The sequence below is a fragment of the Oncorhynchus masou genome, chromosome 13 (genome assembly GCF_036934945.1).
Source record: "Oncorhynchus masou masou isolate Uvic2021 chromosome 13, UVic_Omas_1.1, whole genome shotgun sequence".
NCBI classification, from domain to species: Eukaryota; Metazoa; Chordata; class Actinopteri; order Salmoniformes; family Salmonidae; genus Oncorhynchus; species Oncorhynchus masou.
Genome location: NC_088224.1, coordinates 85,069,955 through 85,089,954, shown reverse-complemented (window position 1 = coordinate 85,089,954; position 20,000 = coordinate 85,069,955). Strand labels below are relative to the sequence as shown.

General features: G+C 44.7%; 1 protein-coding gene across 1 annotated transcript in view; it reads right to left on the bottom strand.

Moving 5' to 3' along the window:
- Nucleotides 1-20,000, bottom strand: part of LOC135553157 (cGMP-dependent 3',5'-cyclic phosphodiesterase-like) — a 180,659-nt gene that overhangs the window by 32,252 nt on the left and 128,407 nt on the right. The window contains exons 6-15 of the mRNA XM_064985314.1: nt 19,856-19,965; nt 18,914-18,969; nt 17,389-17,448; nt 15,357-15,507; nt 10,448-10,500; nt 6,602-6,676; nt 6,404-6,445; nt 6,210-6,278; nt 4,446-4,576; nt 1-38 (exon numbers count right to left, since the gene is read on the bottom strand). The exon at nt 1-38 is cut by the window's left edge and continues 114 nt beyond it. Coding sequence (XP_064841386.1) covers nt 1-38; nt 4,446-4,576; nt 6,210-6,278; nt 6,404-6,445; nt 6,602-6,676; nt 10,448-10,500; nt 15,357-15,507; nt 17,389-17,448; nt 18,914-18,969; nt 19,856-19,965 — 785 coding nt within the window. The remainder of the gene's footprint in view (nt 39-4,445; nt 4,577-6,209; nt 6,279-6,403; nt 6,446-6,601; nt 6,677-10,447; nt 10,501-15,356; nt 15,508-17,388; nt 17,449-18,913; nt 18,970-19,855; nt 19,966-20,000) is intronic.

The following is a 20,000-nucleotide window of genomic DNA, read 5'->3' as shown; positions in this document are numbered from 1 at the left end:
AGCAGTGCTGGATCGTATGTTCATCCACGTCCGTGTGTCTGCACAGAGAGAACACATTTATGTCCAAAATGAAACATTATTATATTGACTGATCAATAGAATAATCATGGGCATTAAATATGTGTTTAAACAGGCCAGATGGACAGAGATAAAACCTATGCTGCTATATTAATATCAGATCTGCCTGCAGATGGCAACACCTTACCACTCTGATCACTATAGAGGAGAGACCTGTGATCATTCTAGACTAGAGGACTTGTTTATAAAGGAGCTGTTTTTTTAGGCCAGGTCACATAATTAGGAAAACTATTCCCTTATCCCTCAATCACCACCTCTGAGTCAGGGCTGTTTCTGACAGCAGGCTGGCGCTAGGCCCGGATTGGCTTGTTGGCACAAAGAACCAATAGGCTCACTGGAATGCAGGTTCCTCTAAATCTGGAGGCATCAGATATCTGTCTGGCAGAACATATTGCATGTGCTATGTGATAGGAGGATAGAACCGGGAAGGAGATGAGAGTGAGTGCGGGTAGAAGGAGAGACAGATGGAGTCAATAGAGGTGGAGAGGGATGAGTGTGAGAGATAGAGATATGACATTTGAAATGTGTCTATTAATTTCAAACTTGTGAGTGTAATGTTAACTGTTCATTTTTTATTGTTTATTTCACTTTTGTTTATTATCTAGTTCAATTGCTTTGGCAATGTTAACATATGTTTCCCATGCCAATAAAGCCCTTCCAATTGAAAAAAATAAATAATTGTTATGTCGAGGGGAAAGTGAGGAAAGTGAGAGAGAAATAAAGTGGAGTAGCATGGGGGCTATGTCATGACAACTGAGATGAAAGATGGATGGAGGGATGGAGGTAGATGAGGGATGGAGGGAGATGAGGGATGGAGGGGGATGGAGGGAAGGAGGGATGGAGGTAGATGAGGGATGGAGGGGGATAAGGGATGGAGGGATGGAGGGGGATGGAGGGAAGGAGGGAATGAGGGATAGAGGGATGGAGGTAGATGAGGGATGGAGGGAATGAGGAATGGAGGGGGATGAGGGATGGAGGTAGATGAAGGATGGAGGGATGGAGGGGGATGGAGGGAAGGAGGGAATGAGGGATGGAGGTGGAGGGATGGAGGTAGATGAGGGATGGAGGGGGATGGAGGTAGATGAAGGATGGAGGGATGGAGGTAGATGGGGAATGGAGGGAATGAGGGATGGAGGAAATGAGGGATGGAGGGATGGAGGTAGATGAGGGATGGAGGGATGGAGGTAGATGAGGGATGGAGGTAGATGAGGGACGGAGGTAGATGAGGGACGGAGGGATGGAGGGGGATGAGGGATGGAGGGGAGGGATGGAGGGATGGAGGTAGATGGAGGGATGGAGGGATGGAGGGGGATGGAGGGATGGAGGAGGGATGGAGATGAGGGATGGAGGGATGGGGATGGAGGGATGGGGATGGGGGATGAAGGATGGAGGTAGATGAGGGATGGAGGTAGATGGAGGGATGGATGGGGATGGAGGTAGGGATGGAGGGGGATGAGGGATGGAGGGGGATGAAGGATGGAGGTAGATGAGGGATGGAGGTAGATGAGGGATGGAGGGATGGAGGGGGATGAGGGATGGAGATAGATGAGGGATGGAGGGATGGAGGGATGGGGGTAGATGAGGGATGGAGGTAGATGAGGGATGGAGGGATGGAGAGATGGAGGTAGATGATGGATGGAGGGATGGAGGTAGATGAGGGATGGAGAGGGATGAGGGATGGAGGGGGATGAGGGATGGAGGTAGATGAGGGATGGAGGGATGGAGGAGGATGAGGGATGGAGGGATGGAGGGGGATGAAGGATGGAGGTAGATGAGGGATGGAGGTGAGATGAGGGATGGAGGTAGATGAGGGATGGAGGGATGGAGGGGGATGAGGGATGGAGATAGATGAGGGATGGAGGGATGGGGGGATGGGGGTAGATGAGGGATGGAGGTAGATGATGGATGGAGGGATGGAGGTAGATGAAGGGAGGGATGGAGAGGGATAAGGGATGGAGGGATGGAGGTAGATGAGGGATGGAGGGATGGAGGAGGATGAGGGATGGAGGGATGGAGGGAATGAGGGATGGAGGGGGATGAGGGATGGAGGGATGAAGGGAATGAGGGATGGAGGGATGAAGGATGGACTCAATTATGACAGGTTGAATTTAGGTGCTATTGGATTTTTTTACTGTCTCCATTCTCTCTTACTAACAAGGGACTGATTCAGACCTGGGACACAAGGTGAATGAACCCTCCAGCCAATCAGTGACATGAACAAATCAATAAACTAGCAGGGAGACAAGGAAAGCATCAGTATTTCAGCACCAGGCAGGTGAATTATTAGCCCAGCCTTACCACACCAACATCATCGAGGGAGAAGAGGCAGGGAGGTGGGAGTGAGGGATGAGAGGGATGTTTGAGAGAGGGATGATGAGAGAGAGGGATGATGAGAGAGATAGATGAGAGAGAGGTTGGAGAGAGAGGTATGGAGAGAGAGAGGGATGGTGAGAGAGAGCGATGAGATGGAGAGAGGGATGAGATGGAGGTTGGAGAGAGAGGTATGGAGAGAGAGAGGGATGGTGAGAGAGAGCGATGAGATGGAGAGAGGGATGGTGAGAGAGGCATGGTGCGAGAGGGATGGTGAGAGTGGGATGGTGAGAGTGGGATGGTGAGAGAGGAACCGTGAGAGAGGGATGGTGAGAGTGAGGGATGTGAGAGAGAGCAATGAGATGGAGAGACAGATGGTGAGAGAGAGGGATGCTGAGAGAGAGCTATAAGATGTAGAGGGATAGTGAGATGGAGAGAGGGATGAGATGGAGAGAGGGATGGTGAGAGAGAGCGATGCGATGGAGAGAGGGATGAGATGGAGAGAGGGATGGTGAGAGAGAGCGATGCGATGGAGAGAGGGATGAGATGGAGAGAGGGGATGGTGAGAGAGAGATGGAGATGCGATGGAGAGAGGGATGAGATGGAGAGAGGGATGGTGAGAGAGAGCGATGTGATGGAGAGAGGGATGAGATGGAGAGAGGGATGGTGAGAGAGAGCGATGCGATGGAGAGAGGGATGAGATGGAGAGAGGGATGGTGAGAGAGAGCGATGCGATGGAGAGAGGGATGAGATGGAGAGAGGGATGGTGAGAGAGAGCGATGCGATGGAGAGAGGGATGAGATGGAGAGAGGGATGGTGAGAGAGAGCGATGCGATGGAGAGAGGGATGAGATGGAGAGTGGGATGTGAGAGAGTTTTGACGGAAATACCAGAAATAGAGGATAAACACATTTGCTACAGTTTACTAATGTGTGTGAGTGTGTGTGTGTGTGTGTGTGTGCGTGTGTTTGAATGTGTGTGTCTAAGGTTAATATCTCTTTAAAAGGAGGAGATGAGTGGCTTTAATCTTCATCCACTTTAATACGAGTAGAAAAAGAGAGGAAGAGGCAGGGAGAAGGGAAGAGAGAAAGACGAGGGGAGGAAGAGAGACAGACGAGGGGAGGAAGGGAGACAGACAGAGAGGGAGGAAGAGAGAAAGACGAGGGGAGGAAGGTGTCTAGACAGAAGATGGTGGAGGAAGAGAGACAGAAGAGGGGAGAGAAAGACGAGGGGAGGAAGAGAGACAGACGAGGGGAGGAAGGGAGACAGACAGAGAGGGAGGAAGAGAGAAAGACGAGGGGAGGAAGGGAGACAGAAGAGGAAGAGATATGAGACAGACAGAGAGGGAGGAAGAGCCAAAACGTCAGCAGAGAGCTTACTGGGATTACCACTGTCGTCAGCAATACTTCACCTCCCTCTCTGTCACACTGTGTGTGTGTGTGTGTGTGTGTGTGTGTGTGTGTGTGTGTGTGTGTGTGTGTGTGTGTGTGTGTGTGTAACCGGTGTGAAATGGCTAGCTAGTTAGCGGTGCGGCTAATAGCGTTTCAATTGGTGACGTCACTCGCTCTGAGACATTGAAGTAGTAGTTCCCCTTGCTCTGCAAGGGCCGTGCCTTTTGTGGAGCGATGGGTAGCGATGCTTTATGGGAGGCAGTTGTTGATGTGTGCAGAGGGTCCCTGGTTTGAGCTCAGGTTGGGGTGAGGAGAGGGACGGAAGCTACACTGTTACGTGTGTGTGTGTGTGTATCCAGGGCAGGTTTGAAGCTCATGTTGTAGGGGCTCTACGGAGAACACAGACACACACACACATTGATTAATGGGGCAGCGTCTGACACACACGCACGCACGCACGCACGCACACACACACACACACACACACACACACACACACACACACACACACACACACACACACACACACACACACACACACACACACACACACACACACTTGGGGGTGACGACCATGTTCTCTTTGGTCATCTGGAGCTGGCTTGTTATCTCTGGAACACAGAGGTCTATTACAATGCACTCTCATGTTTGTGTGTGTGTGTCACACCTCTGTCCTCCCTGTTTGTTGAAGGCGCAGGCTAGTGCCACCACCTGGCCAGTGGCTCTGCTGACCACAGGGACACATAGCAGAGAGGACACCTCACTGCCAAGCATACTGGATAGCTGTCTACGTTCCTCCTAGAGGGAGAGAGACAGGTGGAGAGAGAGAGACAGGTGGAGAGAGAGAGAGAGAGAGAGAGAGAGAGAGAGAGAGAGAGAGAGAGAGACAGACAATCAGACAATGACCTTCATTCTGGTGGCGGTCCTCATGAGAGCCAGTTTCATCATAGAGCTTGTTGGTTTTTGCGACTGCACTTGAAGAAACTTTCAAAGTCCTGAAATATTCCGTATCGACTGACCTTCATGTCTTCAAGTAATTTGATTTATTTTTATTTGATTTATTTCACCTTTATTTAACCAGGTAGGCCAGTTGAGAACACCTTTATTTAACCAGGTAGGCCAGTTGAGAACACCTTTATTTAACCAGGTAGGCCAGTTGAGAACACCTTTATTTAACCAGCCAGGTAGGCCAGTTGAGAACACCTTTATTTAACCAGCCAGGTAGGCCAGTTGAGAACACCTTTATTTAACCAGGTAGGCCAGTTGAGAACACCTTTATTTAACCAGGTAGGCCAGTTGAGAACACCTTTATTTAACCAGGTAGGCCAGTTGAGAACACCTTTATTTAACCAGGTAGGCCAGTTGAGAACACCTTTATTTAACCAGGTAGGCCAGTTGAGAACAAGTTCTCATTTACAATTGTGATCTGGCCAAGATAAAGCAAAGCAGTTCGACACATACTTTGACACAGAGTTACACATGGAGTAAAACAAACATACAGTCAATAATACAGTAGAAACAAGTCTATATACGCTGTGAGCAAATGAGGTGAGATAAGGGAGGTAAAGGCAAAAAAAGGCTTGTGGCAAAGTAAATACAATATAGCAAGTAAAACACTGGAATGGTAGATTTGCAATGGAAGAATGTGCAAAGTAGAAATAAAAATAATGGGGTGCAAAGGAGCAAAATAAATACAGTAGGGAAAGAGGTAGTTGTTTGGGCTAAATTATAGGTGGGCTATGTACAGGTGCAGTCATCTGTGAGCTGCTCTGACAGTTGGTGCTTAAAGCTAGTGAGGGAGATAAGTGTTTCCAGTTTCAGAGATTTTTGTAGTTCGTTCCAGTCATTGGCAGCAATGAATAATGATGGACTGTCGTTTTGCTTTGCTTATTTGAGCTGTTCTTGCCATAATATGGACTTGGTCTTTTACCAGATAGGGCTATCTTCTGTATACCACCCTACCTTGACACAACACAACGGATTAGTTCAAACGTATTAATAAGGAAAGAAATTCCACTAATTAACTTTCAACAAGACACACCTGTTAATTGAAATGCATTCCAGGTGACTACCTCATGAAGCTGGTTGAGAGAGTGCCAAGAGTGTGCAAAGCAGTCATCAAGGCAAAGGGTGGCTACTTTGAAGAATCTCAAATATACAATATATTTTGATTTATTAAACACTCTTTTGGTTTCTACATGATTCCATGTGTTATTTCATATTTTTGATGTCTTCACTATTAGTCTACAATGTATAAAATAGTAAAAATAAAGAAAAACCCTTGATTGAGTAGGTGTTCTAAAACGTTTGACCGGTAGTGTACGTGTGTGTGCAAAGAAAGAGAAAGAGACTATTAGGATCTAGCTGGACTGCATCCACTTCGATCCACGTGGAGAGATGCTTTTCACAGTTTAGGATCAAGGTCACTCACCGCAGTGACGTCCTGAAGAGTGATGGATCTCTTCTTCTCCACTACCTGCCCAAAGCGCCCAAACATCAGCTGGAAGGAGAGATGATCATTTATCCTCTTGCCTCTTAATTTCCCCATATCAAAGTCTCAAATTCCTGAAACGTTTAGGGGCAGAAACATGAGTCAGGGGTTAGGGGTTAGGGGTCAGGACTCACAGGGAAGCTGATCTCCTCCTCCAGAACTTTGTCTCCAACCACCTGAGGAGAAGAGAGGTCAGACTTTACACAGGTTCTGAGATTCCTTCCGTCCCTCTCTATTGGAGGAAAACCCTGTTATCAGACTCACGTGGTATAAGGTATTATTAATTGAACCTTTATTAAAGCAGGGAGACTCGCATTGAGATGAGGACGTACCTGACAGAAGAGCTGCTGGTTGTCCTCAGACACCAGTAGCAGACAGCAGCACTGAGACTGGGTCTGCTGCTGCAACTGAGGAGACAAAATAACCAGTACATGAGTAATAATATATACATTATCTCATCAATACATGAGTAATAATATATACATTATCTCATCAATACATGACTAATAATATATACATGATATCATCAATACATGACTAATAATATATACATGATATCATCAATACATGACTAATAATATATACATTATCTCATCAATACATGACTAATAATATATACATGATCTCATCAATACATGACTAATAATATATACATTATCTCATCAATACATGACTAATAATATATACATTATCTCATCAATACATGACTAATAATATATACATTATCTCATCAATGCATGACTATTAATATATACATGACCTCATCAATACATGACTAATAATATATACACTATCTCATCAATACATGACTAATAATATATACACATTATCTCATCAATACATGACTAATAATATATACATGACCTCATCAATACATGACAATAATATATACACTATTACTAATAATATATACATCATCAATACATGACTAATAATATATACATTATCTCATCAATACATGACTAATAATATATTATCTCATCATTAATAACATATACATTATCTCATCAATACAATACATGACTAATAATATATACATTATCTCATCAATACATGACTAATAATATATACATTATCTCATCAATACATGACTAATAATATATACATTATCTCATCAATACATGACTAATAATATATACACATTATCTCATCAATACATGACAAATAATATATACATTATCTCATCAATACATGACTAATAATATATACATGATATCATCATATATGTATACAAGCATTTCGCTACACTCGCATTAACATCTGCTAACCATGTGTATGTGACAAATAAAATTTGATGTGATTTGATTTGATCAATACATTACCAATAATATATACATGATATCATCAATATCTCTATCTCATCAATCATGCTAATCACATCTCATCAACTCTAATATATACATGATCATCATCATGACTAATAATATATACATTATCTCATCAATACTGACTGATCACATCCCATTATCTCATCAATACATCTGACTGTCCACATCTCATCAATAACCCTGCTGTCCATCATCTCTAACCCTCATCAATACATGATCATTATCTCATCAATACATGACTAACATTATCTCATCAATCATTACATCTTATCTATTCAATAACTAATATTTCTGTCTGTCCATCATCTCTTAATCTCCAACTCTGCTGTCCACATCTCTAACCCTACTGATCACATCCCTCTAACCCTGCTGTCCACATCCCTCTAACTCTGCTGATCACATCTATAACCCTGCTGATCACATCTCTCTAACTCTGCTAATCACATCTCTCTAACTCTGCTGATCACATCTCCAACCCTGCTGTCCACATCCCTCTAACTCTGCTGTCCACATCTCTCTAACTCTGCTGTCCACATCTATCTAACTCTGCTGTCCACATCTCTCCAACTCTGCTGTCCACATCTCTCTAACTCTGCTGTCCACATCTCTCTAACTCTGCTGTCCACATCTCTCTAACTCTACTGTCCACATCTCTCCAACTCTGCTGTCCACATCTCTCTAACTCTGCTGTCCACATCTCTCTAACTCTGCTGATCACATCTATCTCACTCTTTCCACTAAGAGATATAACAGGTCCAATCCCTCTAACTCTGCTGACACATCTACACACACAACTCTGCACACACGCAACTCTGCTGATCACACTCCAACCCTGCACACACACAGGAGCACAGTCATAAAGCATACGCAGCAAACTGTGTGTGTGTGTGTGTCAGTGTGTGTGAGTGTCAGTGTGTGTGTGTGTGTGTGTCAGTGTGTGTGCATGTGTGTGTCAGTGTGTGTGTGTGTCTGTCAGTGTGTGTGTGTGTCAGTGTGTGTGTCAGTGTGTGTGTGTGTGTGTCAGTGTGTGTGTGTGTGTGTGTCAGTGTGTGTGTGTGTGTGTCAGTGTGTGTGTGTCAGTGTGTGTGTGTGTGTTTGTGTGTGTCAGTGTGTGTGTCAGTGTGTGTGTGTCAGTGTGTGTGTGTGTCAGTGTGTGTGTGTGTGTGTCAGTGTGTGTGTGTCAGTGTGTGTGTGTCAGTGTGTGTGTGTGTGTCTATGTGTGTGTGTGTGTGTGTCAGTGTGTGTGTGTCAGTGTATGTGTGTCAGTGTGTGTGTGTGTGTGTGTGAATTTGTATTTATTATGGATCCCCATGTTAATTTTATGTATTTATTTATCTAGCTACTCTTCCTGGGGTCTGGCAAAATGAAGGCAGTTATACAATTTTAAAAACATTACAAAACATTCATTATAGAATTCACAATACATTAGGTGGTGTGCCCTCAGGCCCATACTCCACTAACACATATCTACAACACCAAATCCATGTGTACGTGTGTGTATCGTGTGTGTGCATGTGTCTGCGCCAGTGTTTGTGTTACATCACAGTCCCTGCTGTTCTATAAGGTGTATTTTTACCTGCTTTTTAAATCTAATTCTACTGCTTACATCAAACTGATTCTACTGTTACCTGATGTGGAATAGAGTTCCATGGGGGGGGGGGGGGGGGGTCCTATCAGACCTGGGTTCAAATACTGTACATGTGTATTTGAGTATCTGGCATGTAAAATACTGTCCATGTGTCACACCCTGACACCTTAGAGATCCTTTTATGTCTCTATTTTGGTTTGATCAGGGCGTGATTTGGGGTGGGCGTCCTGTTTTCTATTTCTGTGTTTGGCCGGGTGTGGTTCTAAATCAGAGGCAGCTGTCTATCGTTGTCTCTGATTGAGAACCATACTTAGGTAGCCTTTTCCCACCTGGTGTTTGTGGGTAGTTATTTTCTGTTTTGTGTGTCTACACCAGACAGAACTGTTTAGTTTGTTCCGCGTTGTTGTTTTTTGTTCTAGTGTTCAGTTCTATTAAAGAATCATGAACACATACCGCGCTGCACCTTGGTCCTCGTCTTCAAACAGCCTTTACCATGTCTGAAATCTAGCTAGCCTACTACTTATTTAAACTGCATTCCCTGTTATAATAGTACTACATACTATTTAGAGTGTACTGCACCAAGCAATTAATAACAGCATACTAGTCTCAGCCTACTGATAATGACTCATCTAATGTGTAACTGTGATTGTTTTTAATGTATTGTGTGCTTGTGTTGTGTGTACACGCTGACTTCTTGCCAGGCCCCCCTCTAAAAATTGGTTTCCAACCTCAAGGGTATTTTCCTGGTTAAATAAAAGTTTAATATAATATCCATATATATTTCATATTTGCGTTGATTCCCGGCATTTGTTAATTTTGGTACAGCGTGTTTCCCCTCAGCTGATTATCAGCTGTTGTCAGACAAACGTGTGTCTGGAAATACACTTCTCTTCCTCAATAGTGGGCAACTCATTCCATTGTGTTGCCCACTACTCATTCAAAATGAGTATGACATCCTGGCATTTATTATAGCATACTCAATTTTTGAAAATTCACCTAAAACTTTATTTTTTCACATACTCAAATGTCTACAATTTAGAACGCAACTACGGGTATTCGGACATCGGCAATTTCTCTAAATATCTGAGTATGTTTAAAAGCACAGGTCAAAACAATTACTTTATTTAATTTGAGTTTAATGGTTATTTGTAAAAACCAAATAGTCGACAAAATTGTATATGTTTGGAATAGAGTGGAAGACGAAAGGATAGTGTGTGTGTCTTCATGTGTACAGGGATAGGTATGACATCTACAGTACTTACATATTTGATTACTTTGAGCTGAAGAGTAGTTGCATCAAGGTCATACAGCTCACCTGAGAGAGAGAGAGAGAGAGAGAGAGAGAGAGAGAGAGAGAGAGAGAGACAGAAGGTGAGAGAGAGTCAAAGAGAGAGAGAGAGACAGAGACAGAGAGTCAGAGAGAGAGAGAGACAGAAAGCGAGAGAGAGTAAGAGAGAGACAGAGAGAGAGAGAGTCAGAGAGAGAGACAGAGAGAGAGTCAGAAGGTGAGAGAAAGAGACAGAGAGAGAGACAGAAGGCGAGAGAGAGTCAGGGAGAGACAGAGAGATAGAGAGACAGAGAGAGAGTCAGAGAGAGACAGAGAGAGAGACAGAAGGAAAGAGCGAGTCAGAGAGAGACAGAGAGAGAGAGACAGAGAAAGCGAGTCAGAGAGAGAGAAGGCGAGAGAGACTCAGAGACAGAGAGAGAGAGAGAGAGAGACAGAAGGCGAGAGAGAGTCAGAGAGAGAGACAGAAGGCGAGAGAGAGTAAGAGAGAGGCAGAGAGAGAGTAAGAGAGAGACAGAGAGAGAGAGACAGAGAGACAGAGAGAGAGACAGAAGGTGAGAGAGTCAGAGAGAGACAGAGACAGAGAGACATAAGGTGAGAGAGAGTCAGAGGGAGACAGAGAGAGACAGAGAGAGAGTCAGAGAGAGACAGAAGGCGAGAGAGAGTAAGAGAGAGACAGAGAGAGAGTAAGAGAGAGACAGAGAGAGTCAGAGAGAGAGAGAAGGCGAGAGAAAGAGACAAAGAGAGAGACAGAAGGCGAGAGAGTCAGATAGAGATAGAGAGAGAGACAGAGAGAGAGACAGAGAGAAACAGAAGAAACAGAAGGAGAGAGAGAGAGAGAGAGACAGAGAGAGAGTCAGAGAGAGACAGAGAGAGAGACAGAAGGAGAGAGAGAGTCAGAGAGAGACAGAGAGAGAGACAGAAGGCGAGAGAGAGTCAGAGAGAGAGACAGAAGGCGAGAGAGAGTCAGAGAGAGAGACAGAAGGCGAGAGAGAGTCAGAGAGAGAGAGAGAGAGACAGAGGGGGTTACAGATTTTTTTTAAATGAAGAATGATGAGAGGAAATGTGTAATAAAGCAAGGAAGAAAGGAAAGAATGAATGAAGTGGGACAGAGAAGCAACCAGGGAGGGTTAGGGTTGGACAGAAGAGACAGAGGGTTAGAATCCTGAGACTAAAAATAAAGACAAGACAGAGAAGAGAAGGAGAGGAAGAGGATGATGCTGTGTGGTCCTGACCACTGATGGAGAGGAGAAGTGGAATGAGGGAAGAAGGAAAAGAGAGCAATAGAGGGAGGGTGTGTGTGTGTGTGTGTGTGTGTGTGTGTGTGTGTGTGTGTGTGTGTTTGCGTGCGTGCGTGCGCATGCGTGCGTGTGCGTGTGTGTGTGTATATATATATATACAGTATATACGATTGAAGTCGGAAGTTTACTAACACCTTAGCCAAATACATTTAAACTCAGTTTTCACAATTCCTGACATTTAATCCTTGTAAATTCCACTGTGCGCTCCACCGCAAATTCCATGTCTTAGGTCAGTTAGGATCACCACTTTGTTTTAAGAATGTGACATGTCAGAACAATAGTAGAGAGAATTATTTATTTCAGCTTTTATTTATTTCATCACATTCCCAGTGGGTCAGAAGTTTACATATACACAATTAGTATTTGGTAGCATTGCCTTTAAATTGTTTAACTTGGGTCAATTATTTCAGGTAGCCTTACACAAGCTTCCCACAATAAGTTGGGTGAATTTTGGCCCATTTCTCCTGACAGAGCTGGTGTAACTGAGTCAGGTTTGTAGGCCTTTCTCGCACATGCTTTTTCAGTTCTAACCACACATTTACTTTGGGATTGCGGTCAGGGCTTTGTGATAGCCACTCCAATACCTTGACTTTGTTGTCCTTAAGCCATTTTGTCACAACTTTGGAAGTATTCTTGGGGTCATTGTCCATTTGGAAGACCCATTTGTGACAAAGCTTTAACTTCCTGACTGATGACTTGAGAAGTTGCTTCAATGTATCCACATCATTTTCCTCCTCATAATGCCATCTATACTGTGAAGTGCACCAGTCCCTCCTGCAGCAAAGCACCCCCACAACATGATGCTGCCACCCCCGTGCTTCACGGTTGGGATGGTGTTTTTCCATGACGATGGTCATTATGGCCAAACAATGCTATTTTTGTTTCATCAGACCAGAGGACATTTCTCCAAAAAGTATGATCTTTGTCCCCATGTGCAGTTGAAAACCGTAGTCTGTCTTTTTCATGACGGTTTCGGAGCAGTTGCTTCTTCCTTGCTGAGCGACCTTTCAGGCTATGTCGATATAGGACTTGTTTTACTGTGGATACAGATACTTCTGTACCTGTTTCCTCCAGCATCTTCACAAGGTCCTTTGCTGTTGTTCTGGGATTGATTTGCACTTTTCACACCAAAGTACGTTCATCTCTAGGTGACAGAACGTGTCTCCTTCCTGAGCGGTATGACGCCTGCGTGGTCTCATTGTTTTTATACTTGCGTACTATTGTTTGTACAGGTGAACGTGGTACCTTCAGGTGTTTGGAAATTGCTCCCAAGGATGAACCAGACTTGTGGAGGTTTACACATTTTTTGGCTGATTTCTTTTGATTTTACCATGATGTCAAGCAAAGAGGCACTTAGTTTGAAGGTAGGCCTTGAAATACATCCACAGGAACACCTCAAATTGATTCAAAGTATGTAAACTAGCCTATCAGAAGCTTCTAAAGCCATGACATAATTTTCTGCAATTTCCCAAGCTGTTTAAAGGCACAGTCAACTTAGTGTATGTTAACGTCTGACCCACTGGAACTGTGATACAGTGAATTATAAGTGACTGTAAGCAATTGTTGGAAAAATGGCTTGTGTCATGAACAAAGTAGACGTCCTAACCAACTTGTCAAAACTATAGTTTGTTAACAAGAAATTTGTGGAGTGGTTGAAAAATGAGTTTTAATGACTCCAACCTAAGTGTATGTAAACTTCCAACTTTAACTGTATGTATATACAGTGGGGAGAACAAGTATTTGATACACTGCCGATTTTGCAGGTTTTCCTAGTTACAAAGCATGTAGAGGTCTGTAACTTTTATCATAGGTACACTTCACCTGTGAGAGACGGAATCTAAAAATCCAGAAAATCACATTGATTTTTAAGTAATTCATTTGCATTTTATTGCATAACATAAGTATTTGATACATCAGAAAAGCAGAACCTAATATTTGGTACAAAAACCTTTGTTTGCAATTACAGAGATCATAAGTTTCCTGTAGTTTTTGACCAGGTTTGCACAAACTGTAGCAGGGATTTTGGCCCACTCCTCCATAAAGACCTTCTCCAGATCCTTCAGGTTTCAGGGCTGTCACTGGGCAATTCGGACTTTCAGCTCCCTCCAAAGATTTTATATTGGGTTCAGGTCTGTAGACTAGCTAGGTCACTCAGGAACTTGAGATTCTTCTTACGGAGCCACTCTTTAGTTGCCCTGGCTGTGTGTTTCGGGTCGTTGTCATGCTGGAAGACCCACCCACAACCCATCTTCAATGCTCTTACTGAGGGAAGGAGGTTGTTGGCCAAGATCTCGCGAAACATGGCCCCATCCATCCTCCCCTCAATATGGTGCAGTCGTCCTGTCCCCTTTGCAGAAAAGCATCCCCAAAGAATGATGTTTCCACCTCCATGCTTCACGGTTGGAATGGTGTTCTTGGGGTTGTACTCATCCTTCGTCTTCCTCCAAACACGGCGAGTGGAGTTTAGACCAAAAAGCACTATTTTTGTCTCATCAGACCACATGACCTTCTCCCATTCCTCCTCTGGATCCTCCAGATGGTCATTGGCAAACTTCAGATGGGCCTGGACATGCGCTGGCTTGAGCAGGGGGACCTTGTGTGCGCTGCAAGATTTTAATCCATGACGGCGTAGTGTGTTACTAATGGTTTTCTTTGAGACTGTGGTCCCAGCTCTCTTCAGGTCATTGACCAGGTCCTGCCGTGTCGTTCTGGACTGATCCCTCACCTTCCTCGTGATCATTGATGCCCCACGAGGTGAGATCTTGCATGGAGCCCCAGACCGAGGGTGATTGACCGTCATCTTGAACTTCTTCCATTTTCTAATAATTGCGCCAACAGTTGTTGCCTTCTCACCAAGCTGCTTGCCTATTGTCCTGTAGCCCATCCCAGCCTTGTGCTCTCTGGTCTTGGCCATTGTGGAGAGGTTGGAGTCTGTTTGATTGAGTGTGTGGACAGGTGTCTTTTATACAGGTAACAAGTTCAAACAGGGGCAGTTAATACAGGTAATGAGTGGAGAACAGGAGGGCTTCTTAAAGAAAAACTAATAGGTCTGTGAGAGCCGAAATTCTTACTGGTTGGTAGGTGATCAAATACTTATGTCATGCAATAAAATGCAAATGAATTACTTAAAAATCATACAATTTGATTTTCCGGATTTTTGTTTTAGAAGTGTACCTATGATAAAAATCACAGGCCTCTCTCATCTTTTTAAGTGGGAGAACTTGCACAATTGGTGGCTGACTAAATACTTTTTTGCCACACTGTGTATATACTATATATATATGTATATATACAGTATATACAGCAGTTATCTTTGGCAACAGCTCGTCAGTTTTATTATGCATGAGTTTCTAGGCAGCGTTTTATCAAAGCTGGAAAAGACAGTATTTACCCTGTTTTCACACTCCTGTTGTTATTCACAGACTCATCCCTCTTTTGACAGATGCATCCAATCTAAATTCATAGACTTTTATTCATACCGTTCTTCTGCACTACTGTTATATGACCCAAGAGAGAAGCGTGTGTGTGTGTGTGTGTGTGTGTGTGTGTGTGTGTGTGTGTGTGTGTGTGTGTGTGTGTGTGTACCACACAGCTGTAGAATCTTGCGGTCCAGGTCACAGTAGTCTGTGGGGTCGGGCCGGAGCAGTGCATTGTGGGGCTGGATCGGTGACAGGCTGACGAGAGACTTCTGATTGGCCAACTGCAGGGTTCGTACCCTCCTACACGCTACAGCTGCCTACACACGCACGCACGCACGCACACACACACACACACGCGCACACGCACACACACACACACACACACACACACACACACACACACACACACACACACACACACACACACACACACACACACACACACAGACAGATGCGTTAGGGGACTGGAGCCCTAAAATCCATCCTATTACTACACAGTTATAAAACAGACCAATAAAACAGACCAATAAAACAGACCAATAAAACAGACCAATGAAACGGACCAATAAAACAGGCCAATAAAACAGACCAATAAAACGGACAAATAAAATGGACCAATAAAACGGACCAATAAAACAGACCAATAAAACAGACCAATAAAACGGACCAATAAAACGGACCAGTAAAACGGACCAGTAAAACGGACCAGTAAAACGGACCAATAAAACGGACCAATAAAACGGACCAATAAAACAGACCAATAAAACAGACCAATAAAACAGACCAATAAAACGGACCAATAAAACAGACCAATAAAACGGACCAATAAAACGGACCAATAAAACAGACCAATAAAACAGACTAATAAAACAGACCAATAAAACAGACCAATAAAACAGACCAATAAAACAGACCAAGTCAATGGGAAACTCTGTCAGTGGCTTTACAGTACACCAATAGACTTACTGTCTCTGAACTAACCACACTGCTTCATAGACCGTGTGTGTATGTCTCTGTGGGTGTCTCTGTGGGTGTCTTTGTGGGTATTATTCAGTGGGTGTCTATGTGGGTATTATTCTGTGGGGTTCTATGTGGGTATTATTCTGTGGGTGTCTCTGTGGGTATTATTCTGTGTGGATTACTCTGTGGGTGTGTCTCTGTGGGTATATCTCTGTGGGTGTGTCTCTGTGGGAATATCTCTGTGGGTGTGTCTCTGTGTGGATGTCTCTGTGGGTGTGTCTCTGTGTGGATGTCTCTGTGGGTGTGTCTCTGTGTGGATGTCTCTGTGGGTGTGTCTCTGTGGGTGTGTCTCTGTGTGGATGTCTCTGTGTGGATGTCTCTGTGTGGATGTCTCTGTGGGTGTGTCTCTGCGGTTGTCTCTGTGGGTGTCTTTGTGGGTATTATTCAGTGGGTGTCTCTGTGGGTATTATTCTGTGGGTGTCTCTGTGGGTATTATTCTGTGTGTGTCTATGTGGGTATTATTCTGTGGGTTATTCTGTGGGTATTATTTTGTGGGTTATTCAGTGGGTGTCTCTGTGGGTATTATTCTGTGGGTGTCTCTGTGGTTATTATTTTGTGGGTTATTCTGTGGGTGTCTCTGTGGGTATTATTCTGTGGGTTATTCTGTGGGTGTCTCTGTGGGTATTATTTTGTGGGTTATTCAGTGGGTGTCTCTGTGGGTATTATTCTGTGGGTGTCTCTGTGGGTGTCTCTGTGGGTATTATTCTGTGGGTGTCTCTGTGGGTGTCTCTGTGGGTATTATTCTGTGGGTGTCTCTGTGGGTATTATTCTGTGGGTGTCTCTGTGGGTATTATTCTGTGGGTGTCTCTGTGGGTATTATTCTGTGGGTGTCTCTGTGGGTGTCTCTGTGGGTATTATTCTGTGGGTGTCTCTGTGGGTATTATTCTGTGGGTGTCTCTGTGGGTGTCTCTGTGGGTATTATTCTGTGGGTGTCTCTGTGGGTATTATTCTGTGGGTGTCTCTGTGGGTATTATTCTGTGGGTGTCTCTGTGGGTATTATTCTGTGGGTGTCTCTGTGGGTATTATTCTGTGGGTGTCTCTGTGGGTATTATTCTGTGGGTATTATTCTGTGGGTGTCTCTGTGGGTATTATTCTGTGGGTGTCTCTGTGGGTATTATTCTGTGGGCATTATTCTGTGGGTGTCTCTGTGGGTATTATTCTGTGGGTGTGTTTCTTACATGTTTCTCCAGAGTGTTGAGGTGTTGTTCGTCTTGATCACTCAGCGGTTTACAGCCCACCTATGACAGAGCAGAGCATTGCATGTTAGAGACACGTGACACAACTGTGTGTATCCACCAGACTTTTAGCTGTTCAAAGATGAACTACCACTTAAAAGTTAGCTCCTCGGCCACACACACACACACACACACACACACACACACACACACACACACACACACACACACACACACACACACACACACACACACACACACACACACACACACACACACACACACACACACACACACACACACACACACACACACACTCAATGGTGAATTGGAGGCGAAGTCAGATGCAGGACAGCAGATTATTTTTATTATAGTTCCAGAAACGAGAGCACTACATGAATCAAACACGCTCCAAAAAGGGAACATAAAAGTAGAGCGCGTAAACTAACACCACCTAACATGAAAACAACTACACACAACACATGATGGGAAACAGAGGGTTAAATACAAGTAGCTTCATTGGGGAAATGAAAAGAAGGTGTGTATGGAAACAAGACCAGACAAATGGATACATGAAAAGCAGGTGTGTATGGAAACAAGACCAGACAAATGGATACATGAAAAGCAGGTGTGTATGGAAACAAGACCAGACAAATGGATACATGAAAAACAGGTGTGTATGGAAACAAGACCAGACAAATGGATACATGAAAAGCAGGTGTGTATGGAAACAAGACCAGACAAATGGATACATGAGAAATGGAGCGGCGATGGCTAGAGAGCCGGTGATGTCGATCGCAACACACACACACACACACACACACACACACACACACACACACACACACACACACACACACACACACACACACACACACACACACACACACACACACACACACACACACACACTCAATGGTGAATTGGAGGCGAAGTCAGATACAGGACAGCAGATTATTTTTATTATAGTTCCAGAAACGAGAGCACTACATGAATCAAACACGCTCCAAAAAGGGAACATATAGAGTGTATAATGTGTGACGTAGGTAGATATAGTGTATATAGAAGTGAATAGTGTTTCAGGTCCATAATGTGTTTGTCTGTCACATAGTCCTCATGTCAGCCACGGACCCACATCCCAATGACAAACACACACAGAACTGGGACTCTGGCGCTGTGTGTGTGTGTGTGTGTGTGTGTGTGTGTGTGTGTGTGTGTGTGTGTGTGTGTGTGTGTGTGTGTGCGCGCGTACATGTGTGTGTGACCTGGGACCGCTGGGAATGCAGCCTGCTGAACCCTAACCCCTGACCCCTAGGGGGATTTGTGACAAGGGAGTAGAGCAGAGACCCCTAGAGGCCAACACAATGACTAATGAAGCCTCAGAGAGAAAGAGATGGGGGGAAAGAGAAAATGATATATTGATAGTGAGAGGAGGAATGAGTAGAAATTGGCCGATGATTGTGATGCTTTAGATCTTCAGACCAGCTCCGCCACAATATGTCGGTCTGGGTTTGTGTGTGGCACTCACCAGTAAGACTGAGATGACAACTCCTTGTTCCTGGTCCAGGAGAGGAATTACCACAGCTGAGAGCGAGAGAGAGCGAGAGAGAGAGATAGAGAGTGAGAGAGAGAGAGAGAGAGAGAGAGCGCGAGAGAGAGAGATAGAGAGCGAGAGAGAGCGAGAGAGAGAGCGCGCGAGAGAGAGAGATAGAGAGAGAGAGAGCGCGCGAGAGAGAGAGATAGAGAGAGAGAGAGAGAGAGCGAGAGCGCGCGAGAGAGAGAGAGAGAGAGAGAGAGAGAGAGAGAGAGAGAGAGAGAGAGTGAGATCTAATGTAACATTAGATTCTGTGGTTTCATTTGAGCCTTCCTCTCTCTGCTGGTCCATTTTCATCTCCCTCTCCTTACCCCCCCACCCTCTCTCGCTCTCTCTCTCGAACATTCCCTCTCTCTTGCTCCCATGCTGTTCCACAGCTCCCTCCGTAATCATCTCTTGTTCCCTATTTTCTCTTCATCCTTTCTTCCTCTGACACCTCCACACCTTCTTCTTCCTCTGACACCTCCACACCCTCCTCCTCCTCTGATACCTCCACACCCTCCTCCTCATCTGACACCTCCACACCCTCCTCTCCCTCTGACAACTCCTCCTCCTCTGATACCTCCACACCCTCCTCCTCATCTGACACCTCCACACCCTCCTCTCCCTCTGACAACTCCACACCCTCCTCCTCCTCCTCCTCCTCTGACACCCCCACACCCTCCTCTGACACCTCCACACCCTCCTCTGACACCTCCACACCCTCCTCTGACACCTCCACACCCTCCTCTGACACCTCCACACCCTCCTTCTCTGCTCATCCCCAACCAGCCTCACTGCTTGACAGTGTGAAAGCTTACACGCACAAACGTAAGCACACAGACACACAGACAACAGGACAAACAGACACACCGACACACAGACAGAGAGACAGACCTCGTCTGTGGGGTGGGAGGGGTGCTGCAAGGCTGCTCCTGTGTTTCTCGTGCATCTCTGAGGGAGGTAGACCGGCACACACACACCTCTTCAACTGACCCACCATATCCCTGAGAAACACAGAGGGGGGACATTAGAACACCCA